Raw genomic sequence first — 25,372 nt, 5'->3', positions numbered from 1 at the left:
GTGGGGTTGGGGCAGGACTGGCGAGCAGAGCTCTGCACCCCCTCTCCAGCTGCACAGGTAACCTTAAACGCCAGAGCAGGAGCGTGGGGATGGAGTTTTTCCAGCCCTGTTCGCAGCTGTCAGGCAGTGATTAATGGCCAACAGCCTCGGAATTGCCTTTATTGCCAGCCCGGCATTGTTACAGTGACAGCTAACGAGGGCAGACAGGCTTTACAGCGCGCCTTGCCCCGCCCCGCCGGGACCGAGCCGGGCCCGAGCCGAGACCGAGCCGGGACCGAGCCGAGACCGAGCCGGGACCGAGCCGAGACCGAGCCGGGCCCGAGCCGAGACCGAGCCGAGACCGAGCCGGGACCGAGCCGGGACCGAGCCGGGCCCGAGCCGAGACCGAGCCGAGACCGAGCCGGGACCGAGCCGAGACCGAGCCGGGACCGAGCCGAGACCGAGCCGGGACCGAGCCGGGACCAAGCCGGGCCCGTCCCGCCTGGGCCTGCCCCAGGGCTAACCCAGCTGTGCCCGTGGATAACCCAGCTGTGCCCAGGACTGTTCCAGCTGTGCCCAGGGCTAACCCAGCTGTGCCCGTGGATAACCCAGCTGTGCCCAGGACTGTTCCAGCTGTGCCCAGGGGGAACCCAGCTGTGCCCATGGCTATTCCAGCTGTGCCCAGGGCTATCCCATCTCTGCCCATGGCCATCCCAGCTGTGTCCATGCCCATCCCATCTGTGCCATGGCTACCCCAGCTATGCCCACAGCCATCCCAGCTGTGCCCAGGGCTAACCCAGCTGTGCCCATCACCATCCCAGCTGTGCCATGGCCATCCCAGCTCTGCCATGGCCATCCCAGCTGTGCCCTCATCCCACCCAGGGCCCATCCCAGCTCCATCCCCACGAGTCTGGACCCAGAGCCCCCCAAACTGTCTCACTGAACTGCACAGAAAAGCCCCCAGGATATTTTTACAAGGCAGGGGGATGAGGAAGGGATGAAGGAGCTGGAGAGAACTGGGTGCAATAAACCATTTATTCTTCCAAACAGCCCTGTTAAAACCCCGAGCACCGTGGCACAGACACCACTGAATGTTCCTGGCCTCAAGTTCAGCTGTAATGATTTTTTTTGGCTTTTTTTTTTTTTTTTTTTAGGATTATTACAAATAATATTTACCTTTGTGCTGGTTCACATCTTGATGCTGTTAAACACGTGGCCACAGCTGGTTTCCCGCTCAGGGCAGTGATATAGTGCTGGTGTTATGAAGCAAAACCTCTCCTGCGAGCCAGAACACCCCACATTTAAAAACCTATTACTTTTCAATATTCCATGGATGCATTTTGCTCCAGCTCAGAGCAATTTCCTAGTTTACCCTTATTAAACTGAGAGGGGCTGAGCAGAGGCTTGTGATTTATGAAACACATACTAGATTCATTAAAACCTTTAAAGATTTAATACATTTTATCAAGGCCTTAAATCTGGGCAACCGCCTTTAGAAAAACACCAACTGCAGGGTGTTTTTCATCTCTGGCGCCCTTTTGCACTTCTTTAAGAGCTGTAAAATTTGGATTGACAAATATCATGGATATTTCATTCCTTATTCCTAAATGGCACTGAACCCTCCTGACAGGTTTGTTATATATAACCTCAGAGATCCATCTCAAGGAAAGATCAAATCATTCTGGTTTATTGACGTTTTTTATGTGGTTTTTTAGGCCCTTTCCAGGATTTCAGAGCTGGATGATTCTGTTTGCTGGCCCATCCCATTTCCTGTGATTGCCAAATGAGCAGGGGGGTCTGTGTGGGGGGCAATGCAGGGGGAGGTCAGAGATTAAATAAAAATGTTGTGACTGAGAAAAATAATTGACAGAGGGGGAATTTGGGCTAGATATTAGAGTCAGATCTCCAGGAGCATTTGGTCAAGGTGGGATTGTTGGGGTGGCTGTGCAGGGCCAGGAGCTGGACTGGATGACCCCATGGGCCCTTTCCAGCTGAGGGTCTTCTGTGGGAAATGTGGAAGTGTGGGAATGTGGAAAAGGGGAAAAGTGGGAAAGTGGGAATGTGGAAAAGTGGAAATGTGGGAAAGTGGGAATGTGGGAAATGGAAGTGTCCCGGCCCGTGGCAGGGGCTCCAATGGGAGGAGTCTCGCTGTCCCCTCCGACAGGTACCGTTCTGTGCTCGGTGACTCCTCCGCCCCTCCCTGTCCCCCCTGCCCAGAGCAGGCTCGGGGGTCTCAGCACCCCAACCCCTCGGGCGGGCGCGGGCGGGTCTCGAACCCACGGCCTCCGGCTCCTCATTCCCCGCTCCTCCATCGCCCCCTGGCGGCGGCGGCGCGGGGGTCGCGCGGTGATGACGTCAGTGGCGCGCCGCCGGTGCCGCCGCCGGTGCCGGGCATGGCCCAGCTCGGCGCCATCGCCGCCCTCGCCCTCGGCGTGGCGGCCGCCGCGCTCCTCTCGGCCGTGCACAAGATCGACGAGGGGCACATCGGCGTCTACTACCGGTGAGACAGCCTGGCGGGGCTCCCCGGGGGGACCGAGCCGGGTACCGGCCAGCCGCCGCTCACGGTTCCCTCCCTCTCTCTCTGTCTCTCTCCCGTTCCCTCCGCAGCGGCGGAGCGTTGCTGACCTCCACCAGCGGGCCCGGCTTCCACCTCATGCTGCCCTTCATCACGTCCTACAAGTCAGTGCAGGTGCTGCTGGACGCGGGCCCGGGAGGGGCGGGCACCGGGGAACCCGGGTGGCACCGGGGCTGCTGTGGCCGTGCTCGCTACCGGGGACAGGCGGCTCTCGGTGCGATCGGTGCCGGGAAATCCCTCTCCTAAGCCTCTTTCCTTCAATCCCCTGCAGACCACGCTGCAGACGGACGAGGTGAAGAATGTCCCGTGTGGTACCAGGTGAGCTGTTCGGTGATTGCGAACCGGCTGGGACCGAGCCCAGACTGGGGGCACCGGCAAAACCGAGCTCCTCCCGAGCCCAAAATGGGGACACTGGAAAAACTGAGCCCCTCACCAGCTCCAAACTGGGCTCACTGGAGACCGAGCTCCTCTTCAGCCCTAAACTGGGGGCACTGGCAAAACGGAGCTCCCCCCAGCTCCAAACTGGGCTCACTGGAAACCAAGCTCTTCTCCAGCCCCAAACTGGGGATACTGGTAAAACCCAGCTCCTCTCCAGCCCTAAACTGGGCACACTGGAAACTGAGCTCCTCCCCACCCCAAACTGGGGACAGTGGCAAAACTGAGCTCCTCTCCAGCTCCAAACTGGGCTCACTGAAAAAACCCAGCTCCTTTCCAGCTCCAAACTGGGGGCACTGGAAACCAAGCTCCTCTCCAGCCCCAAACTGGGCTCACTGGGAGCCCCAGGACCATGTGCTGGGCTGGTCCCACACCTGTCCCATGGAGGGGACAATGTCCTTTGGAGCCCTCAGCCTCCTGCAAAGCTCATTTTGTGTTTTCTCCTTTTTCAGTGGGGGAGTGATGATTTATTTCGACAGGATCGAGGTGGTGAATTTTCTCATCCAGAGTGCAGGTGAGTCACAGCTCTGCCCTGGGGCTGGGCTGGGCTTGGTGGGAACAGGGCTGTCCCTCAGGGGGTGCTGGGTTTGGAATTACCTGGAGGGAGCCAGGCTGTCCCACAGGAGGGGCTGGAATTACCTGGAGGGAGCCAGGCTGCTCCTCAGGATGTGCCCCAAGCACCTGGTAGAGCCCTGAGCTCTGTCTGTCACCTCTGCCCCCTCCCCTGGGAATTTGGGCTGTTGATTGTCTCTATCCCAGCCCCCCTGAGCTTTGTGCAGCAGGTTGGAGTGCCAGGGGTTCAGGGGCTGTGAGCAAAGGCTCCTGGAGAACCACCTGGGCAGCCTTTTCCCAAATCCTTTGGGTCTGAGTGTGGGAGTACCTGGCTTAGCAGGGAGCTGTGTGTGTGCAGCCCCAGTTTAAAAAAAGCCTGGACATGGCACAAAAAGCCTGGACATGGCACTTAGTGCTATAGTTGAGGTGTGAGGGCACAGGTTGCACTCGGTGATCTCAGAGGTCTCTTCCAACCTCGTTATTCTGTGATTTTGTGATTCTGTGGTTCCTCTCCTCTCCCAGTGTACGACATTGTCAAGAACTACACGGCTGACTATGACAAGGCTCTCATCTTCAACAAGATCCACCATGAGCTGAACCAGTTCTGCAGTGTGCACACTCTGCAGGAGGTGTACATCGAGCTCTTTGGTGAGCTGCTGCTCCTGGGGGCTCTCCCTGTGGGCTGTCAGTGCTGAACCCCCAGGGTTGGGGGGTTTTATCCATGTTTTATCCATGAATCCCAAGTGCTGGGAGGTTTTATCCATGTTTTATCCATGAATCCCAAGTGCTGGGAGGTTTTCTCCATGTTTTCTCCATGTTTTCTCCATGTATGTTTTCTCCATGTATGTTTTCTCCATGTATGTTTTCTCCATGTATGTTTTCTCCATGTATGTTTTCTCCATGTATGTTTTCTCCATGTATGTTTTCTCCATGTATGTTTTCTCCATGTATGTTTTCTCCATGTATGTTTTCTCCATGTATGTTTTCTCCATGTATGTTTTCTCCATGTATGTTTTCTCCATGTATGTTTTCTCCATGTATGTTTTCTCCATGTTTTCTCCATGTTTTCTCCATGTTTTCTCCACGTTTTCTCCACGTTTTATCCATGAATCCCAAGTGTTGGGGGGTTTTATCCATGAATCCCAAGTGTTGGGAGGTTTTATCCATGTTTCATCCATGAATCCCAAGTGCTGGGAGGTTTTATCCATGAATCACAAGTGCTGGGAGGTTTTATCCATGTTTTATCCATGAATCCCAAGTGTTGGGGGGTTTTATCCATGTTTTATCCATGTTTTATCCATGAATCCCGAGCTGGCTCTGCTTGGAGCTGGAGTTGTTAGCCAGCTGCCATCGTTTATCCCTGTTATCTTTTGGAGCTGTGCCTCAGTGTGTTTGTAACAACAAACTGCACAGCCAGCCCTGCCAGCAGTTTCCCTTTAGGGAAGGGAGCAGGAATTCTGTGGCGTTCTCTGTGTGTGCAGCAGCTGGGATGGATTGAATTGGTCACAGGATCCAGATGGAACAGCCTGGCTGTGCCTCTCTGCTGTCACAGAAACTGAGCAAGCACCCCTGGCCAGAGGCTTTGGGCTGTACCTGTGGCTGCAGTGCCCACAGTGCTGGCAGGAGCTGCCCTCCCCAGCAGGGAGGCACAGGGCAGGAGAGGCTGAGGGAATGCTGTGGTTTCCTGCTGGGATTGGCCCAGCAGCTGCCAGTGCTGAGTGTTTTGTTTCTGGCTCTGGGCTGACAGGAAATCCTCCCAGGCTTTCAGCAGTGCTGCCTGTGGGCTGCTGGGGGCCCAGCAGGACAGGCTTTGTGTCTGAGTGAGCCCAGGGTGTTTGCAGGCTCCTCTTGTATCTTCAGCCTGGCTTTCCAAGGAGCCTGGCTGCCCTTCCCACACTGGGGCTCAGATCCCCCCAGTTCCCAGCTCCTGCTGGTGGCTGGACGAGTTCCTGGCCTGTGGAGGCTCCAGATGTTGGCAACTGCTGCTTGAAATGGGCTGAAAGCTCCTGCTCTGCACAGAAGGAACTTGTGCAAAGTCCCTGGAAGCCCTGGGCCTGGCTCGGGCTCTGCAGTGGGGCACAGCCCCTCTGAGCAGCCTCACATCACCCTCTGCCCCCACATCTGCCAGCAGGTGCAGGGAACTGATAACAGCTGCTTCCCAAACTCCTGGCTGGCCTTCATTAGGAGTTCCAGAGAGGAAACTGGGACCAAAGCAAACAGTCCAGGAGTGTGATGTGATCCCTCCTAAGGCTGTTACCGTTTGATTTTCCCTCTGCACTTCCCAGCAGGCCCCAGCTGGAAGCACTGCCCTCCTTGGAGCTTTCATCAGAGCAGGGTTTTAGGTTATGTTTCCTTTTGAAATCCTCAGCTACGCTGGAGTTCTGGGACTCCTTGAGCCAAAGAGACCTTGCTGATGATTTTTGCAGCCTGTTAAAGTAACTGATGCTGCCATTTCCCACTCCTGCCTTTCCATTTGCTTCGTGTCCTGCTGGCACAGGTCACAATCAGTCAGGATTTACCTCACCACTCCAGGATTTAGTGGGGAAGTTCAGTGGGAAAGGGGGTTAGAGCACAGATTGCTGGTTGTGAAGATGCTGTGTCTGGCTCAGGAAGATTCCAGGCTGCAGGTTATGGCAAACTGCAGGGCTTCCTTTCATGCCTGCCACATTCCTGTGGTGTGTCCCATTGCTGGGAGCCTGCCTTGGGGTCAGCCCAGCACTTCTTCATCCAACTCCCATTTGTGCTTTCCAGGAATAAGAAACGTGAGCCATCCCAGCTCACTCTGGGTGCTGACAGCAAACTGCCTTGGGGCATCTTTCATTCCCTTCTCTTTTCTCCCCAATCAGATCAAATTGATGAAAACCTTAAACTGGCTTTGCAGCAAGACCTAACCACGATGGCCCCTGGATTAATTATACAGGTAATCAGGATTTGATTGAGATATGGAAGGGGCAGATTGTTGTGGCACGAGAGGCTTTTCAGCTCTTCAGAAGTTGGGGAATCAGCAACCAAGTACCCCAACAGATTGTGAAGAGGGGAAAGGGCTAAAAGGAAACAAGAATCTGAGATTTCTTTAGGAAATTGCTTTACAACACAGATTTCATTTAACCTGGGGAGTAGGAGCAGTGTCCTTCCTGTCCCCTCACAGTTTTTGGTGTGTTGAGTTTCTCCAGGATTCCTCTGGGTGCTGCTTTGCCCAGGTTACACTCTCCTGTCGTGTCAGGAGACCTTTCAGTGCTGTTTCTCTGTGGGGTTTGGGCCTGGTCACAGTCTGTGCAGGCCCAGGTTCTCTTGTGTGTCTCTCTGTGCAGGCAGTTCGAGTGACAAAGCCAAACATCCCTGAAACCATCCGGAGGAACTACGAGCTCATGTAAGTGCCCAAAAGGACCCAGAAGGGCACGAGAACTCAGGGTTGGGGTATCATGGTGCCCTCAGCTCCTGCTGCCCCTCAGGGTGGGGCTGGGGAGGAGCAGCTCTGAGCACTGGCAGGGCTCTCACTGCAGCCCTTGAGCACAGGCATGGTTTGCCCTGGGGCTCCTTCCCCTGGCCCTCCCAGAGCTGAGCCTGAGTGGCAGAGGGATGGATTTCACCACTAATCCTCTTGTTTGACTGGGATGGAGAAACTGTTGATTCAACAAGCTGAAGACTTGCAAAGCTTTGAAATAACTCTCTTTGACAGCACTTGACAGTGCTGATCCCTCTGCAGTGCCCTGAGCCAGCTGCCAGCACTTTGCTCGGCCAGGATTGGATCCCTCTCATCCATTCTGCTTCCCCAGCACTGCATGTCATCTTTTGGGCTTGCTTGTGGTAAATCCTATGTAATAAATACAGCAGGATGTGTTGAGAGATTCAGTTCCAGGGTCTCTTCCCTGACTGGGAGCAGGAGCAGAGTTTTTAATTTATGTTCACTTTAAAAACTCATCAATGTAAGTAAAAACCAGTAAGATAGAAAAGGCAGCAGGGCAGCCTGCAGGGACTGTGTCACAGGGAAATCTTCCTGCTGTGGAGGGGAGGAAAGAATGCTTTGATTCAAGCAAAAAGCTGTGTGCAGGTGCCTGCCCTGACAGTGCTGATCCCACCTGCCCTGGACACGTGCTGGAAGGAGGGGGGAGCCAGCAGCTCGTCCTGGGGGTGTGCTGGGAGTCCCACAGCAGTGAGCTCCTGGTTTTAACTGGTTTTTCCTGCTCCCCCAGGGAGAGTGAGAAGACAAAGCTGCTGATAGCAGCCCAGAAGCAGAAGGTGGTGGAGAAGGAGGCAGAGACAGAGAGGAAGAAAGCTCTGATCGGTCTGTGGGGCTGGGCTGGGAGAGGGAATGGGGGGACAGAGAGCAGAGAGACCTCAGGGAGGGAGGGAGGGAGGGATGGATGGATGCACCTGGTTCACTCTGGGACCTTCTCTGATCTGAAACCTTCCCAGAGAAACTCAGGAGTTTTTCAAGTGGGTTCCAGCTTTGTTCTCTGCAGGCTGGAAATTGTTCCCACCGTTTATTTCCACCTGAAGTGGGTGATGAGTGAGGATTTTCCAGGGTGAGGCTGCTCCTGGTGTTAGGAGAACGTGTGATGACAGCGTGGGCGTGTTCTTGTTTTCATTGCAGAGGCAGAAAAGATTGCACAAGTTGCTGAAATAACTTATGGACAGAAAGTGATGGAAAAGGAGACAGAGAAACGAATTTCAGAGATTGAAGGTGAGTGGGGGGTGAGCTTTCCTGTAAGTAAATCCTGAAGGAGGTCTTGAAGTGTGTGTTGACTGTTCTTCAGTCCAGGCTGACGTTCTCAGGGGTAAAGTTCCTGACCACAAGCAGGAGTAGGAATTTCTTTGCAGGCTGTGCTTCTTGAAACTCCCTTTCTCAAGGTGATGTCTGTAGGAGTTTGAACTGAAGGAGATGTTCCCTCACCCCTCTGATAAAGTGCTTTGTCAAAGAGACTCCAGGGCGTGGAGAGGGCTCTGCAATTCCAGCTTGGGAGTGGCAAGGCCTTTTTTCCCCTTACATTCATTAGAGGCCCTGACAAGCTTTGCAGAAGCCATTGAGGAGCCAATTAAGAGTTTTACAGGTCAGCAGCTTCTCATTAAGAAGCTCTTTGCAGACATACAATGGGATTTATTTCTTATAACTGTGTCAGCAGGTGTCAACCCTCAGTCTGGCAGAGGATTCCTGCCTCCTCCTTTTCTCCTGGTGTCTCTGACTGGGACCAAGGTCTCCTTTTAGCCAGGAGAGGAAGTTGTGGGCCAGACCATCCAGCTGTTTACAGGATCTTGAAGTGCAGCAGCTCCCAGGCCTCCCTGCTAGGAGAAGTAAACAAATGGTTTATCCAGCTGTGCAGCTCTCAGACCCAGACTGACATGGTGCAATTGTGTGGCTCCATGCCTCAGGAGGAGTGGCAGGAGGTGGGCAGGATTCCACTCATTTTATCTGTACCCTGCTAGCCATCATTATTTATCACTGGATGGATGCAGAGGGGAAAAGGAGGGCAGCACAGAAAGGGGAAATGTTCCTTAAGTGCCTGTGCCAGGAGTCAGGAATTTCAGTATCCACAGAGTCAGAGCCTTGGAGCAATTGTTGATAAAGCAGAGAAAAGGATTCAGAGATCCTGGCCAGGATCTCTGCAAGGGGCAGAGCCTGTAGTGGTTAAAATCCCCTGCTCTGCCTGCCAGAACCTTCATCTGCATATCCCAAATCCTATCTGGGAATCCCATCCACAGCACAGACCTCATCTGCAGGGAGTCTGCTGGGCTGCCCAGGCTGCTGCTGGCCCCTGGGCAGGGGCTGTGGGTAAATCCCACATCTGCAGGAGAGCAGTTCTGCATTTCAGCACCAGAGTCAGCCCTGGCTCGAGAAGAAAGGCTGAGCTCTGCCCACGTGATGGGGATAATCAAACCCTGATGTTTGTCAAGTTCTTGGAGCTCTGCAGTTGCAGATGCAATTTGCTTCTTCGTGCTCTCATCCTGCAGCCATTTAGCTGTAAATTGAGCTCCCATTTCTGGGCTTTCCATTTTGTTCCCTCTTCCCTGTGTAGTTCAGAGGTGGCTCTGGCCACCTTCTGAAGAGTTACCAGCAGCAAACAGTGCAAACGTGGCTGGAAATAAAAATGTGATTGAGAGCATGTGTTTGCTTCCAGATGCTGCATTTCTTGCACGAGAGAAGGCGAGAGCTGATGCTGAGTGTTACACTGCAATGAAGGTGGCTGAGGCCAACAAGGTACTGTGCTTTCCTTTGTGCTGCCTCAGAGCAGGGCCCCTGGCACCAGGCTGTAGGGAAATACCAGCACAAGGGCAGGCAGTGATCCTTGTTTAAGTCAAAAAGCAAAACAAGGCCATGTCCTTTCGGCAAAGCTTTCATCTGAAACAATTAGTCAACAATTAGATCCTTATTTGCAAGTTCATTTTGTTCTCTGCATGGATCAGTGTCAGGGTGTGTGAAATCTCTGCTCTGCCAGCGGCTCACGGGGCCGTGGCTCTCTGTGGAATATCACTTTCAGTGCTGCCCTTTCACACTGTTGTGATGAGAAATGTGCTTTCATTCCAGTCTCAAGTTGGCAGGGAGATCTCCAGGGTGACAGGCAGGGGTAGAATAAACCACAGTGCAGGGAAAGAACTGATCTCAGACACCTTAGAAGAGCCTCAGTACTGCAAAGTAAAAACAACAAAAAATCCAACGTGGAAACAGAAAAATGACATGGATAGAATGGTCAGCTGTGTTCCTGCCCATAGCAAGCTCCCAGCACGTCCCAGCAGGAAGTTTTAGTTGTGTGGTGGCCAGGGAGAAGGAGCAGAGGGCCGGGGTGTTTGTGCCCAAGTTTTGTCCTCTCTTAAAATGTCATTATCCTGAAGGAATGAGCCAGAATCAGTGGTGGATCTGCTCCCTGGAGAGAGCCAGGGATGTTACCCCTCAGAACCAGGGATGTTTCCCCCTCAGAACCAGGGATCTTTCCCTCCTCAGAGCCAGGGATGTTTCCCTCCTCAGAGCCAGGGATGTTTCCCCCTCAGAGCCAGGGATGTTCTCCCCTCAGAGCCAGGGATGTTTCCCCCTCAGAACCAGGGATGTTTCCCCCTCAGAACCAGTGATGTTTTCCTCCTCAGAACCAGGGATGTTACCCCTCAGAGCCAGGGATGTTTCCCCCTCAGAGCCAGGGATGTTTCCCCCTCAGAGCCAGGGATGTTTCCCCCTCGGTGCCAGGGATGTTTCCCTCCTCAGAACCAGGGATGTTTCCCCCTCAGAGCCAGGGATGTTTCCCCCCTCAGAGCCAGGGATGTTTCCCTCCTCAGAACCAGGGATGTTTCCCTCCTCAGAACCAGGGATGTTTCCCTCCTCAGAGCCAGGGATGTTTCCCCCTCAGAGCCAGGGATGTTTCCCCCTCGGTGCCAGGGATGTTTCCCCCTCAGAGCCAGGGATGTTTCCCCCCTCAGAGCCAGGGATGTTTCCCCCCTCAGAGCCAGGGATGTTTCCCCCCTCAGAGCCAGGGATGTTTCCCCCCTCAGTGCCAGGGATGTTTCCCTCCTCAGAACCAGTGATGTTTCCCTCCTCAGAACCAGGGATGTTTCCCTCCTCAGAACCAGGGATGTTTCCCCCTCAGAACCAGGGATATTTCCCTCCTCAGAACCAGTGATGTTTCCCTCCTCAGTACTCTCCTTGCAGGGGCTGCAGAGAGGGATGTGCTCTCCAGCCTCTCCATCATGCTTAGACTGAGCCTTTCCCCAGCTGCTCCCTTCCCTTTCCATTCTGCCATTTATTCACTGGGATCTGGAGCTGCCCTCAGCCCTGCTGGAGGAAATCCTGGCTCTGGGCACTCTGTTTGTCCTGGGGAGGGCTGGCCATGCCTGCTGGGCTTATGTGCTCAGGGAGGAATTCCCTTTTCCCAAAGTTGAGCTGTTGTGACCTGTTTTCTCTCCGTGCAGCTCAAGTTAACTCCTGAGTACTTGCAGCTGATGAAGTACAAGGCAATTGCAGCCAACAGCAAGATCTACTTTGGCAAAGATATTCCCAACATGTTCATGGACTCTGCAGGGAGCCAGAGCAAATCTGCAGAGGGACTGGCAGAAGGAATCCAAGAGGAGGACGGGGCAGGAGCCAGTGAGGACACAAAACTACTTCATAACATCAACTGAAAAGAAAGATTTCTATTCATTTTCTATCAAAAAAATCATGAACTGGGAAATTCCTTTTAGTTTTCCCCCTTTCCCTGTGCTGAAAGAGATGAATCAGATTTAATCCTTTCAATCTTTTATATGACAATTAGACACAAGGGCTTTGGTATTTATGGGGTGGGTTTTCTGGTAATTTCTAAGCTCCAGGTATGTTCTGTAGCTGCACCTCCCCAGCTCTTGGTCACCCAGACCAAGGATTTGGGAGAGGCTGTCAGTGCTATCAGCTGGGTGGGAACCTCATTTGGGATTGAGGTGGTTCATAGCAGTTGCAGGTAAAGAAATGTTGAGGTTTTGGAAGGAGGGGAATTGCTGCTACAACTTGTTTTGGGGTTTTTTTTCCTTACTAAAAATTCCAAGTACTTTATTTCAATCCCCTCTGAAAATAAGGTGCTAGATTTTGTACATTACATACAAGTGGCTGCTCCAGGCTGGGGCCAGTGGCTGCTGAGCCCACATGAGGTGACCCCATGAGGACAGAGGAGTCCTGCAGGTCCCACCCGTGGGGGGATCAAAGCCTTAGACCACATCACACAAGGAGTGACCCAAAATCTTCATTTTCTGTGTCCTGCCTGCTCTGTTCTCCATTTGTCATGTTTTTGTGGGGCACAGGAGAGTTGTCCCAGCAGTTCAGCTGCTGGGGGAGGGCGTGGGCAGCATCCTGGAGTGCAGAGCTGGGTGGGATTTTCAGTGAAACGATGGAAATTGTCACAGAAAACCAAGGAGGAAAGAATTTTTGTCTCAGGGACCCTGACTTTACAAAAGGCCTTGCTGGGGAGGAGCTGCTGGAGTGAGCAGAGAGTTTTTCAGTTTGTTACCTGCTCTGTGGGAGCAGCTGGATCTCAGTGTTTACAGTGTCTGACTAGAAAAAGGACCTTCAGGTGAGCTGAAATGAGCTCTGTGGGATTGGGGCTGAATGCACCTTGTGGAAGGAAGATTTCCCACTGGCCAAGGACAAACCATGATCCTGAAAGGCCACGGGGCAGAGACAAGCAGCTCTTCCTGAACTACCCAAAGATGGATTCCCCTTCTTGTCTCAGAACAGTTTTCCAGAATGTACCTTCCCCTCCAGAGAGCTGATCAGCTCCTCACATCCCAGATGCAAGGAGGGAACAGAGCTTTCTTTTCCACACATGCAAAATTAGAGGATAAAAGTCCAGGCCTAGAGAGAACATTTTTTTTCCCCTACCCAATCCATCTGCATTTGGCAGCAGAGCCTGGTGATTAATTGCTGATGTAATTAGAGGCCAGGATGCTCTTCTGAGATGATGCCAGTGCTCAGTGTCAGAGAGCAGCCTGGTGCATTCACAGGCTCCTGCCCCAAATTCTTGCTCCCCAGCACCCCTGGTCTCACCTTTCAGTGTTCAAACCTTCATCTCTCTGTGTTGCTCTGAGAGAGCTCAGGTGAATCTCAGCTGCTGGCTCCAGGGTTTTTTCAGCAGTTTTCCCTGTTGATGCTTGAAAATGCAAAATAGAAATGAAGCATCAGTTTCTGTTTAGAGTCCCATCCTCTTTGTATTTCTTAGAAAATAGGAGCTAAGGGAAGTCCCATCTCCAGACCTACATCAGACTCAACAGCATCCCCAGGGAGGCTGTGATATTCCTGACTCTTAACTAGGTCTGTGCAGGCAGATCATAGCAGGGAACAGCAGAAATTTAGCCATGAGGATGAGCTCACTTGAGATTGTTCTGTGTTCATGTTTGAGGTTTCAGCAACTAACACCTCCTTTTACACAAGTATTTTTCACTAATGAAAGGACCCTACTAAGCCAAAGTGGTATTATAAAGGCTTTTTTTTTTATGTGTGATTTCACAGCAAGATAATAGCTTGGGATAAAGAGCTCTTAATGATTTTTTTTTAATTAAAACCCTGACTGCTAAAGTATTAGTGTAATTTAGTTAAGTTGTACTAAGAGTAAAAAAACAAAAGCAAAGTTGAGAGTTTGTCAGTTTTCAAAACCTGTGGTTGTGTCTTCATTCAGGTTTCTTCACTCTTAAATGTCCTCAATGTTCCATGGATCAGTCTCTCCATGTAAACCTTTATTCCTCTGTCTCTAACAGGCAGGTTGTCCTGTTTATGTAATCTTGAGATGAAGATCTGAACTTTAAACCCACTCTATAGCAAAGGGAACAGAGGTTTGTGGCACTGCTGATAGCTGGGAGCATGGAAATGCTCTGCCAGAGCAGTCCTTGATCTTCTTATGTACTGAATTCAAAGCCTTTTTATTTTGGTATTTGCTATGACAATAAAATGGCCTTCAATTTTAGAATCTTCCAATGTTACCATCAAGGTTTGTGGATGGACTTTAGCAGGAGGTGCTTGCAGGGGAGGATTTTGCACAGGGAAGGTCGAGGTGCTTGGTGGGACTGGGGGGCTCTGGGGTGCTGGGGGTCAGTTCTCCCTTTCCAGTGAGGAGGAGGAAGGTGGAAGAAGGATCAGAGCTGTCCGAGGAATCCCATTTCTGTCAGCGCCTGCTTTGCTACGGAACGAGCGAAAAACACCAGACTGAAGCCGCAAACACCTCGGATTTGGTGAAGTTTGCAGAAAATCCTTGTCGTGTTTTACCAGACAAAGGGCAGGAACCTTCTGGTTGTTTTTAGCCAGCTGTGTCAACACTGAATCTGCAGAGGGCCGGTGAAGTTCTGCACATTAAGACAAATATTTGAGTTAATGTGTTCCAGCCGGCGCTTTCCCACTCTGCCGCGGGAGCTCCTCCATAAAGCCGGGCCTTGTCCCGGCCCCTCCAGCTGCTGTGGGGCTCTGGCCGCGCTCCAAGCGCTGCCCACACCTCAGGCAGGGCCTGCAGGACAATTCCCGTTCCCCGCTTTGCTTCCACGACACCTTTTCCCCTCAGAAATTGAAATTGACCCCCTTGGAGGCGGCTCCTCATGCAGGGATAGTAACATCATCTTTGGGGGTGGGCCTGGAGGGCGGCCGGGACCGTGACAGTCGGGTGGGCTGGTGGCAGCGCTCGCTGCTGTTACTGCGGGCACGGAATGATTTGGATTTGTCACCAAAACCCAGGTAAGGGAGGCCCCATCCCTCAGGGCCGCCATGGCGGCCGCGACCTTCCCAACATGGCGGCCTCGCCCCGCCCCGCTGCTCCCATTGGCTGGCGGAGCTGTCGGAGCGATACGATTGGCGGAGGGCGGGGGCGGGGCAGGTGTGTGGCGGAAGTGGCGGCGGGCGGGCGGGGGGGATGTGGAGAGCGGGCATGGCCGCCGGGGACGGGCTGGGCCCGGCGCTCCGCGCCGTCACCGAGCAGGTGCAGCAAGCGGCGGCGCGGCGGCCGCAGGTGAGCCCCGGGGGCACGGGCGGCAACCCGGCGGGACACGCGGGGTGGGGCCGCTGCCACGGTGACAGAGCTCCGTCACCATAGGGACGGGCCCGCACTGTGGGCGCAGGTCAGCGGTGACCGTGGGGACAGGCCCGCAGTGCCACCGGGACAGGTCCTACCCTGGGGACAGGTCACCGGTGACCGTGGGGACAGGCCTGTAGTGCCACCGGGATGGGTCCCACCGTGGGGACAGACCCGCAGTGCCGCTGGGACGGGTCCCACCACAGGCACAGACCCACAGTGCCACCGGGATGGGTCCCACCATGGGGATAGGTCACCGGTGACCGTGGGGACAGGCCTGTAGTGCCACCGGGACTGGTGCCACCATGGGTGATCATGCCACCAGCTGCTGATCACCATGGAGACAGACCCGCAGTGCCTGTAGTGCCACCGGGACTGGTGCCACTGTGGGCACAGACCCGCAGTACCACCAGGATGGGTCCCACCATGGGCACAGGTCACTGGTGATCATGGGGACAGACCCACAGTGCCACCAGGATGGGTCCCACCGTGGGCACAGGTCACTGGTGATCATGGGGACAGACCCGCAGTACCACCAGGATGGGTCCCACCGTGGGCACAGCTGGTCACCGTGGGCACACACCCGCAGTGCCCCAGGGCCAGCACACTGAGGGTGTGGCCGTGCTCACCCCCCAGCAGAGGAGCCGGACCCGCTATCGCGACAGCGCTCCCTCCTGTCGAGCCGGCGCTCCCCGATAGGGCCGGGCCCCTCGGTTCTCCCCGGGGCTGGGCTGGGCTGGGCTCCCCGTGCTCACCCTCCGTGCTCCCGCAGGGGCTCCCGGCCGTGCAGCCGCGGCTCGTGGCCGTCAGCAAGACCAAACCAGCAGAGATGGTGATGGAGGCCTACAGCCATGGGCAGCGCAGCTTCGGGGAGAACTACGTGAGCAGGGGGCTGGGACAGGGACAACGGGGCTGGGACAGGGACAGCGGGGATGGGACAGGGACAGCGGGGCTGGGACAGGGACAGCAGGGATGGGAAGGGTCAGCAGGGCTGGGATGGGGTCAGCAGGGATGGGAAGGGTTTGGGGGCTGGAAAGGGTCAGGGCTGGGAAGGGTTGAGGGGGCTGGGACAGGACCCCTGCAGAGGGCACAAAATCCCAAAATCATTCCAAGCCCTCCAAGGGCATCGAGTCCAAGCTGTGCCCGATCCCCACCTTGTCACCCAGCCCAGAGCACTGAGTGCCACCTCCTGAGTCCTTCCTCGGACACCTCCGGGGATGGGGACTCCAACACCTCCCTGGAAGCCCTTTCCAATGTTCAACAACCCTTTCTGTGAAGAAATTCCTCCTGAAGGCTTGGGCCAGCTCAGTTTGGGTGGCTCTGTGGTGACACATCATTCCCTGGCCTCGTTTTTTGAGGCTCATGTTGGCCCCAAGAACACCAATCCCAAGGACACCAATCCTCTGCCTGCTGTGGGTTTAAAGAATTTAATTCTCCTTCACTCTCCCAGGTTCAGGAGCTGCTGGAAAAGGCATCAGACTCCAGGGTAAGCACACAGTTCCCTTCATGCTTTTTTACCATGTATAGCTGTGTCCTGGGAGCTGCTCAAACTCCTGGGGTTTGTTAGGGATTTGGTTGGATCCTTATCTGTGCAGATAAATGGTGGGGTGGGTTGTTCTTGGCTCAGTGCCTCTGCCCTGTTCCCCCTCCTGCCTTGCTGGCTCCATCTGCCTTAGTCATGATTTGTCTGCACAGGGCTCTGCCTTTTGTGCTCTCTTTAGGAGAAGCACAGTCCTTGCTGAAAAAAAAAAAAAAAAAAGTGCAGCACTCAGTTTGGGGAAAATACCGTTTTATGACTGTTGCACAAGAGCTTTGCCTTTGCTTCCCTGCAGCCACAAACCCATCCCTTTCCAGGCTCAACCTCAGCACAACCACAGGCTGAATCTTCAGGGTCAACAAACAAAGAAATTGGGTGTCTGGTATTTGGTTGTGGGCAAACTGAGACTGAAATGCTGCGTGGGGGAAGAGGGAATCGTTGCTCCAACCTGAGCATTCCCTCTGCTTTCAGATTCTCTCATCCTGTCCAGACATCAAGTGGCATTTCATTGGCCACCTGCAGAAGAACAATGTCAACAAGCTGATTGGTGAGTCCTGCTTGGTTTGGTGTGGGCAGTGGTCTTCCAGTGCTCAGCTGTGTCAGGGAGGGTCAGGATTTCAGAGAAAGGCTCTTCCCCCAGAGGGTGCTGGCACTGCCCAGGCTCCCCAGGGAATGGGCACGGCCCTGAGGCTGCCAGAGCTCCAGGAGGGCTTGGACAATGCCCCCAGGATGGGATTTTGGGGTGTCTGGGCAGGAACAGTTGGACTCAGCCATCCCTGGGGATCCCTTCCAGCTCAGGATATTTCATGGTTCCCTGAAACAATCCCCATGAACTCCCAAACAATCCCATGCCAGAATTCCCTCAGCCTGTGTTCTCTCCCCAGCTGTCCCAAACCTGTTCATGTTGGAAACAGTGGATTCTGTGAAGCTGGCAGACAGAGTCAACAGCTCGTGGCAGAAAAAAGGATCACCCCAGAGGCTGAAGGTCATGGTGCAAGTTAACACCAGCGGGGAGGACAGTGAGTGCCTCTTGGTGACAAGTGCCTGGCTTGGCAGGGAGCTGGGACAGGCTGGGCTCTGAAAGCAGAGCTGGGCACTGATCTCCCTGTGCTTTTGCAGGCAAGCATGGCCTTGCCCCCAGGGACACCACGGCTGCTGTGGAGCACGTCCTCACCAAGTGCCCCAGCCTGGAATTCGTGGGGCTGATGACCATTGGCAGCATTGGCCATGACCTCAGTAAGGGGCCAAATCCTGACTTCCAGGTAAGGTTTTCTCAGAGGAAATGTCACTGTGGGCTGGTTTCCTGGCACAGTTTGTCTGTCCCAGTCAAACCAGGGCGAGTGAGGCTGTCAGGAGGGAGGAACACCTTGTGCAGAGCCCTCAGTACCAGTGTCAGTGCAGGTGTGAGGCTTCTTTCTGCAGGGTGTTGCTCCCAGCCATGCTCTGAAGCTGCAGCCAGGATTTTGGAGCCCCAGGTGAGGTCTGAGCCTCCTGTGTGTTGTCAGTAATTCTGGGCAACCTCCAGACACTGTTACAGTGCTTCCATGGGAAGTGTGGGAGTTGCAGCTCCTGTGTGGAGGAGACATCAGGGACAGGCAGGAGCCAGGGTCATGGAATGGAGCTGGCTTGGCTGTCCAGGTGTGTGACCTCTGCTGTCCCCTGTGCCCTGCAGGTGCTGCTGTCCCTGAGGCAGGAGGTGTGTGAGAAGCTGAACCTGCCCCTGGACAAGGTGGAGCTGAGCATGGGCATGTCCACGGACTTCCAGCATGCAGTAAGTGTGTTCCTGTCCCTTCCCTGGGGGGACAAACGTGCCTGCACCCCAAATTCCAGCCCAGGTGCCACCCAGACAGGCCTCTAAGGCTTCCCTTTGGGTGAAGATCCCAGTGCAGCTCTCCTGGTCCTGGGGGAGATTCCTGGGATCAAATCAGCCCCTGGGTGTAGCTGTGGGTGCTGAGTGTGTGGGGAACCATCCTGTGAGAGCCAAGGCAGGGCTGTGGGGTGGTGGCAGCCCTGCCCTGAGCTGCCCCTCTCTGTCTCTTCCAGATAGAGGTTGGATCCACCAACGTCAGGATCGGGAGCACCATTTTTGGAGAGAGGGATTATTCCAACAAAACCACTGGGGGCAAGGCCCCTGCTGGGGGTGGAGGCCAAACAGAGGCTGTGACAGTGCAGGGCCACTAAAGGAAGACAAGTGGCCTCAGCAGAGGAGAGACCTCACTATGCATTTTACCTCCCTCCGTGTTGGCACCCATCCTGATGGTGAGAGGGAATTCCTCAGAGCAGGGGCCAGAATGCCTCATGATCATTGTGATTCTAGACTACCCCTAAAAACTGGAGATCTGCATAACCAACAAGGAAATTGAGGCTTGGAAGTGGCTGTGGTGTCTTGGTTCCTCAGGGCCATCAAGGACAGAGACTTTGGGGTAACTGGGCTGGACAAACACACACACACAAAGGTGTTTGTCAGGCTGGAGTTGCTGCTGAGCAAGGTAGGTGTCACTGCAGCAGTGCTGGTGGTTGTTTTTGCTGAGGACTTCATTCAACACGTGATGATCTTGCCAGAAACCTGTAAATGTTTCCCCAAATACGAGTTTTGCCCGTGGGATGGTCACACAGGAGCTGGGATGGGGCCCTGCTGTGGCACAGGAGAGGCCATGGCCATGGGGAAGGGGTGAGTGACAGGCACAGGGGACTGAGGAGCTCAGCTGCCACTGTGAGTTCATGCTGTGAGGCTTTGGCTGCACATCACAAGTGTGGGAGTGTCTTTTTAGCTCCATTTTATCCTTTTCAGGCTGACACTAACTTTTCCCATGGCTGCCCAAATGTGGAATGCTTTTCCCCCCTTCCCTTCCTTTCCCCTCCTCTGTTGTTGTTGGGAATTATTTTCATCCTGCCTCGTAGCTTTGCTGCTGTTTTTTGGTCAGAATGGGGGTTTTGTACCAGGCCTCTGCTCTGCCACCAGCTTGCTGCTGCTTTCCAAGGTGATTCCCTCATGGTTTGGTGCCTGTGCCATCCCCTTTACACCTGTGTGAGGATAACAGTGCTTGGCTCAGGGCAGCAGGGAGAATAATTCAGAAAAGGAACTTTTATTGTCCCACTGCATTTTGGGTTCCCGAAAAAAAAATCACTTGGCCACTGAGGGAGCTTCTAGGCTGTGTCTGAACATCCTCTCCTGCTTTTGGAAGAGGGAAATGGGAGTGTCACTGCAGTAACTTCCCTTCAGGTGTGAGCAGAAGCTCCTGCCTTGTCCTGTATTGTTCAGCCAGTCTCACAACCCATGTCCCAGCTGATTTTTGGGCTTTTGTGTCTGCTGAGAAGAGGAGGAGGAGGAGAGCTCGGCTGCCAGCAGGAACATCCTCCCCAGGCTTTGCTCTGTGTGCTCTGTGTGGTTAAACCTCGCTGTTGGTTTCACTCTCTCTAAAAGCTGAATGTAAATGAGAAGAGAACTCCACCCCCAACCTGTCGTAGCTCCGTGGTTTAGAAGCACCGGGGGTCGGGGCCGCCCCCCTCGGCTGCACCGTGTGTGGTTCATAGTCCAGTAATAAACAGTGCTCAGTCCAATGCCATCTGTGCCAGCTCAAAAGCTATTAAAGATGTTATTTTTATGTCCCGGCGTGGTGAATAAATGCCCTGAGCTGCCCTTGGAGCTGCTCCCCCAGCCTGGGGAGGGGACAGGAGGGTGGTTGAAAGGCAGCTGAGATGGAGCTGGCAGAGAAAGCCAAGCGGGTTTTGATCAGGATGGTCCAAAAGTGGCTGTGGCTCTGTCGTGTGTCGCGAGCTGTCCCCGCAGGAGCCCCTGGGTGGCGCTGCCCGCCCGGGCACGGGGTCCGAGCCCCAAAATCGCCCTGTGCCCACCTTGCTCAGGTGCAGAGGCCCTCAGGGGGCTTGGGGGGGGCTCCCTGCGCGGGGCTGGGGCAGAGCAGCGCGTCTGGGGCCTCTCCAGGACCCCTCTCTGGGCTCTATCTGGGCTGCTCCACGTGGCCATCGGGGAGCAGCCTGGGGGACAGCCTGGGGACACCAGGGGACAGCCCAGGGACACCAGGGGACAGCCTGGGGACACCAGGGAACAGCCTGGGGACAGCCTGGGGACACCAGGGGACAGCCTAGGGACACCAGGGGACAGCCCGGGGATAGCCTGGGGACACCAGGGGACAGCCCAGGGACACCAGGGGACAGCCTGGGGACACCAGGGGACAGCCCGGGGACAGGACAGCCCGGGGACAGTTGGGGACAGCCTGGGGACACCAGGGGACAGCCCGGGGACAGCCCGAGCTGGGCTGTGGCAAAGCTCTGGAGAGGAGCGGGGATCTGCGAGAGCTCCTGCTCCTTCCCTCGCAGCTGCTTCTCCCACCCGCACAGCTTGCAGCTGATTTTCCTCGTTGTGCACGGAAGGTTTGCCCCGCTCCCCACGGCTCTGAGCCTCCTCCCCGAGGCCGGAGCAGAGGGCGCTGTCCCGGGGCACCTCCCGGGACGGGCGGGAGCGGGGATGCGGCCTCGGTGGCACCGGGCACCTGTCGGGGGGCACAGGGCTCAGACCACCCACTCACCCGGCAGATGGGAGCTGCTGGTCACTGGAGTGCAGCCAGCGGATGAAAGAGCCCTGAAAGAGCCCTGAAAGAATCCCCGGCCTCGGGATGAACCTCGGCCCCCGCCCCCGGCTGGGTTTGCGTCCAGCCCAGCCCCGGCAGCAGCAGCTCGGGCTCCCCGAACCGGCCCCGGCTGGGTTTGCCTTGCAGGACCCCACCGCACTCGTGATTTCCAGGGGCCGGCGATGCTGGGAGGCCCCAGGATGCCCAGCGGTCCCCTGAGGTCACCTTCGTGCCCACATGGGCCCTTGGGTGGGGGTGGACCAGGCTGATCCCCCCAGAGCCTCCGCACTTCTCATGCTCTGGGGTGGAAAACCTCCTGGGGGCTTGGAGCACGGCCATGGGCAGATCTGGCTGATTGTAGGGAGAATAAACCCGTTGATGGTGCTGGACAGGGCGATTTGCTGCTCCTCCTGGGAAATGAGTCATCCTCACCCTCGGGGAAGCCCCAGGGCTCAAACAGCAGAGATGGGGAGCTGGGGATCCGCTCCCTGCTGCTCCTGGTGCTGCCCAGGTGGGAGCTGGGACAGCCAGAGCAGCTCGGATCCATCCCCCTGCAGCCCTTCAAAGTGGGAAGCATGTTTATTTCTGGGAAAAACTGCTTGGAGCACGCCCATGGGCAGATCTGGCTGATTCTAGGGAGAATAAACCCGTTGATGGTGCTGGACAGGGCGATTTGCTGCTGCTCCTTCTTCAGCTCCTGGGAAATGAGTCATCCTCACCCTCGGGGAAGCCCCAGGGCCCAAACAGCAGAGATGGGGAGCTGGGGATCAGCTCCCTGCTGCTCCTGGTGGGAGCTGGGACAGCCAGAGCAGCTCGGATCCCCCTGCAGCCCTTCAAAGTGGGAAGTGTGTTTATTTCTGGGATATCGCCTTTCCGGCAGGAAGGACGGCCACTGCCAAGGTTTTTATTGGATCCCCGTGAAAGGAACTGAGAGAGTCTCGTGCTTGTTGTCTTTCCCTGTGCCTGCAGTTAAGGGAGTTTTTTACCTTCGAGTGGGAGGGAGGGAGGGACGCAGGGATTTGGCATCCAGCACCGTGGAGATGGAGTTTCAAACCCTGCCTTGTCTCCTGGGCTGGAAGCATCAGGAGGGGTCGGGGCTGGAAAAGCAGGGAGAGGGGCTTGGAAGCACTTGAAAGAACCTGAACTCTCAGGCTCAAAGCATGTGGAAAGTGTTGCTTGAGCTCCTCTCCTCCAGCAGGGCTGGGGCAGGGTATTCCACACGTCGCAGCTTGGACAAGATTCTTACTGTTCTTGGAGGGAGTTTAGAGGCTGAAATTCTGAAGGGCAGGCACAGCAGTGTGATTGCTTCAGAGTGTCATGGATGCAACTCCAGTGCTGGGACTGGAGCTCCTGGAGACGCAGATTTTCTTCATTTGGGGTTCATGCAGTGAAAGGAGGTGGCTGAGCCCGGTGCCCTGAGGAGTTTTGGGGTGTCCCTGTGATGGGTGTGTTTTGAGAGACTCCTCTCCCTTGTGGGAACGCCCAGGGGGAGCAGCAGGCTCCAGCCTGGAGTCTCGTGCTCCCCATGAGAGGGAGGGAAAGCCACTCCTGCTCTGGGCAGTGCTGGAAGGGGGGTTTGGGAGAGCTCCCTGCTGGGCTGGTGCTCGCAGGGTCTCAGAGCGGATGCTGGACACCAGCAGCTTCCTGTTGCTCTTCCAGCTTCAGCTGCAGGATCTGGGAGCAGCACAGAATCAAAGAAGGTTTTGAGTTGGAAGGGACCCCCCAGGATCGTTGGTGCTGCACAGGACAAGCCCAGGACAATCCCACCCTGTTCCTGAGACCCTTCTCCTTGAGCCAGGGGTGTCCTGTGCCAGGGCTTACTCCTTGGGCAGCGTCATTCCCCAGGCAGGGAAAATTCGGCTCAGTGGAAAAAAACGGGAAGAAAAAAAAGGAAAAAAAAAAAAAAAAACAACGGAAATACGTGGGACACCTCATTGTCTCTCTTACCAGCAGGATGATGCTGCTCTCCAGGGCTCCACAGCTGATCCCTGCTGCCAAGGTGGGAGGTCTGTAGGGGTGGGACTGGCCATGGAAGAGCCCTTGGGGCCACAGTCCTTGTCCCTGCCTGGGTGCCAGGGCCGGGAGCTGCCTGGGCTGGGAGCTGAGCATCTCTGGGTGTGAGCTGAGCATCTCTGGGTGTGAGCTGAGCAGTTCTGGGTGTGAGCTGAGCATCTCTGGGTGTGAGCTGAGCATCTCTGGGTGTGAGCTGAGCAGTTCTGGGTGTGAGCTGAGCATCTCTGGGTGTGAGCTGAGCATCTCTGGGTGTGAGCTGAGCATCTCTGGGTGTGAGCTGAGCAGCTCTGGGTGTGAGCTGAGCAGCTCTATGGGTGTGAGCTGAGCAGCTCTATGGGTGTGAGCTGAGCAGTTCTGGGTGTGAGCTGAGCATCTCTGGGTGTGAGCTGAGCAGTTCTGGGTGTGAGCTGAGCATCTCTGGGTGTGAGCTGAGCAGTTCTGGGTGTGAGCTGAGCAGCTCTGGGTGGGAGCTGAGCAGCTCTGGGTGTGAGCTGAGCAGCTCTATGGGTGTGAGCTGAGCATCTCTGGGTGTGAGCTGAGCATCTCTGGGTGTGAGCTGAGCAGTTCTGGGTGTGAGCTGAGCATCTCTGGGTGTGAGCTGAGCAGCTCTATGGGTGTGAGCTGAGCAGTTCTGGGTGTGAGCTGAGCAGTTCTGGGTGTGAGCTGAGCATCTCTGGGTGTGAGCTGAGCAGCTCTATGGGTGTGAGCTGAGCAGTTCTGGGTGTGAGCTGAGCAGTTCTGGGTGTGAGCTGAGCATCTCTGGTGTGAGCTGAGCAGCTCTATGGGTGTGAGCTGAGCAGCTCTGGGTGTGAGCTGAGCAGCTCTGGGTGGGAGATGAGCACCTCTAGGTGTGAGCTGAGCAGCTCTGGGTGGGAGATGAGCAGCTCTGGTGTGAGCTGAGCAGCTCTGGGTGTGAGCTCAGCAGTGCCCTGGGTGTAAGCAGTGCTCTGGGTGTGAGCTGAGCAGCTTTGGGTGTGAGTTGAGCAGCTCTATGGGTGTGAGCTGAGCAGTGCTCTAGATGTGAGCTGAGCAGCTCTGGTGTGAGCTGAGCAGTGCTTTGGGTGTGAGCTGAGCAGTGCTTTGGGTGTGAGCTGAGCAGGTCTGGGTGTGAGCTGAGCAGGTCTGGGTGTGAGCTGAGCAGTTTTCTGCTCCCCAGCGCCCACGGCCACGCCGGGTCCTATTTATTTGGAGAGAGGAGTAAACTTCTTTTCCCCTCCAGGAACTGTTGGTCCTGGAGAGAAACCGCATTCCCAGCGTCGTCTCGTCGTCCTTCCATGACCCTTTTCCTCTGCTCCCTGGCACGGGGTCCTGCAGACTTCATTGCCGCCTTTTGATCCCTTTTGATTCGGCGCTGCAGCGAGCCGTGGCCTCGGAGAAGCCGAGCCCCGGGGCGGCCGAGAGGGCTGGAGTCAGGCTGAGGGGACGTGGGAGGGGGGAACGGGAAGAAAAATATTGAACTTAGTGAGAAAAGCAGCGAAGCAAACAGGGAAGCCGAGGGGGACGGGTGTAGCTGCAGAGCTGGGAGGGGACAGGGCAGCGTGAGCACGGAGTGAACTGTGAGAGCTTGAACCACAGGTACTGGGACACCGCAGAACTCCCAAAAAACTCCCAAAAAGAGCTCCTGGGTGGGGGACACTGGGGGGCCTCAGGCAGGTGGCAGCTGGGCTCTCCATCCCATTGTGAGCTTTGCTCTTCACGTCTTTCCTCTTAGGGCCCTTCCTTGTGTGTCAGCCCCTCGCAAACACTCACGGGGACGTTCTCAGCCCTTTGTCACTTTGCATTCGGGGAACTCATCCCATGCCACATCCCAGGCCTGCTCCAGGGCCTGCCCAGCTGTTCCCTCGACACGGCGCCCTGTGCTTGTCACAGCCGGGATGTCGCAGCGAGGCACCGCAGGGTGGCCGCAGGAGCCCCTGGGCTCTGACCCACGCCGGGCTCAGCTCAGCCCCGGGCTGGGAGCACCCGGAGCGCTCCGGGGCTGCCGTGGGACCGGGGCACCGTCGCTCCCGGTCCTGCGGACCCCACGGGGCTCCTGCTCCGTGCGCTTCTCCCCCGGTGCCGTCGGGGGGGCCGAGCCGCTGCCCTCGGCGGGGCCGGGGCGGGCCGGGGCGGGCCGGGGGAGGCGCCAGGGCCAGCGGCGGAGCGCGGAGAGCGAGCGGGGGAGGCGGCGCCGCCGGAGCCGCCCCGGGGAGCG

General features: G+C 55.8%; 2 protein-coding genes across 2 annotated transcripts; both read left to right on the top strand.

Moving 5' to 3' along the window:
- Positions 1-2,361: 2,361 nt before the first annotated feature.
- On the top strand, positions 2,362-13,950 carry ERLIN2 (ER lipid raft associated 2). Its single transcript, XM_066567373.1, has 11 exons — positions 2,362-2,479; positions 2,587-2,668; positions 2,826-2,872; positions 3,442-3,503; positions 4,064-4,189; positions 6,388-6,461; positions 6,853-6,911; positions 7,735-7,826; positions 8,136-8,225; positions 9,658-9,737; positions 11,435-13,950. The coding sequence occupies exons 1-11, from the start codon at positions 2,373-2,375 to the stop codon at positions 11,642-11,644; spliced, it is 1,029 nt and encodes a 342-aa protein (XP_066423470.1). The 5' UTR covers positions 2,362-2,372; the 3' UTR covers positions 11,645-13,950.
- A 930-nt stretch (positions 13,951-14,880) lies between these two features.
- PLPBP (pyridoxal phosphate binding protein) lies at positions 14,881-20,181 on the top strand. Its single transcript, XM_066567431.1, has 8 exons — positions 14,881-14,976; positions 15,812-15,919; positions 16,490-16,525; positions 17,048-17,123; positions 17,461-17,595; positions 17,696-17,838; positions 18,249-18,347; positions 18,620-20,181. Exons 1-8 carry the CDS (start codon positions 14,881-14,883, stop codon positions 18,755-18,757), a joined length of 831 nt encoding a protein of 276 aa, XP_066423528.1. The 3' UTR covers positions 18,758-20,181.
- Positions 20,182-25,372: the final 5,191 nt, after the last annotated feature.

This window comes from Molothrus aeneus, chromosome 29 (genome assembly GCF_037042795.1).
Source record: "Molothrus aeneus isolate 106 chromosome 29, BPBGC_Maene_1.0, whole genome shotgun sequence".
Classification (NCBI taxonomy): domain Eukaryota; kingdom Metazoa; phylum Chordata; class Aves; order Passeriformes; family Icteridae; genus Molothrus; species Molothrus aeneus.
Note: the sequence above shows the minus strand (reverse complement) of the source record. Positions and strands in the feature narration are given on the sequence as shown.

Bases quoted from the DNA above. Each gene is read 5' to 3' on its own strand.
- ERLIN2 (XM_066567373.1), top strand. From the start codon at position 2,373: ATGGCCCAGCTCGGCGCCATCGCCGCCCTCGCCCTCGGCGTGGCGGCC. The intron at 2,873-3,441 runs GTGAGCTGTTCG...CTCCTTTTTCAG, and splicing joins AATGTCCCGTGTGGTACCAG to TGGGGGAGTGATGATTTATT. The intron at 7,827-8,135 runs GTCTGTGGGGCT...TTTTCATTGCAG, and splicing joins GAGGAAGAAAGCTCTGATCG to AGGCAGAAAAGATTGCACAA.
- PLPBP (XM_066567431.1), top strand. From the start codon at position 14,881: ATGTGGAGAGCGGGCATGGCCGCCGGGGACGGGCTGGGCCCGGCGCTC. The intron at 14,977-15,811 runs GTGAGCCCCGGG...GTGCTCCCGCAG, and splicing joins CGGCGGCGCGGCGGCCGCAG to GGGCTCCCGGCCGTGCAGCC. The intron at 17,124-17,460 runs GTGAGTCCTGCT...TTCTCTCCCCAG, and splicing joins CAATGTCAACAAGCTGATTG to CTGTCCCAAACCTGTTCATG.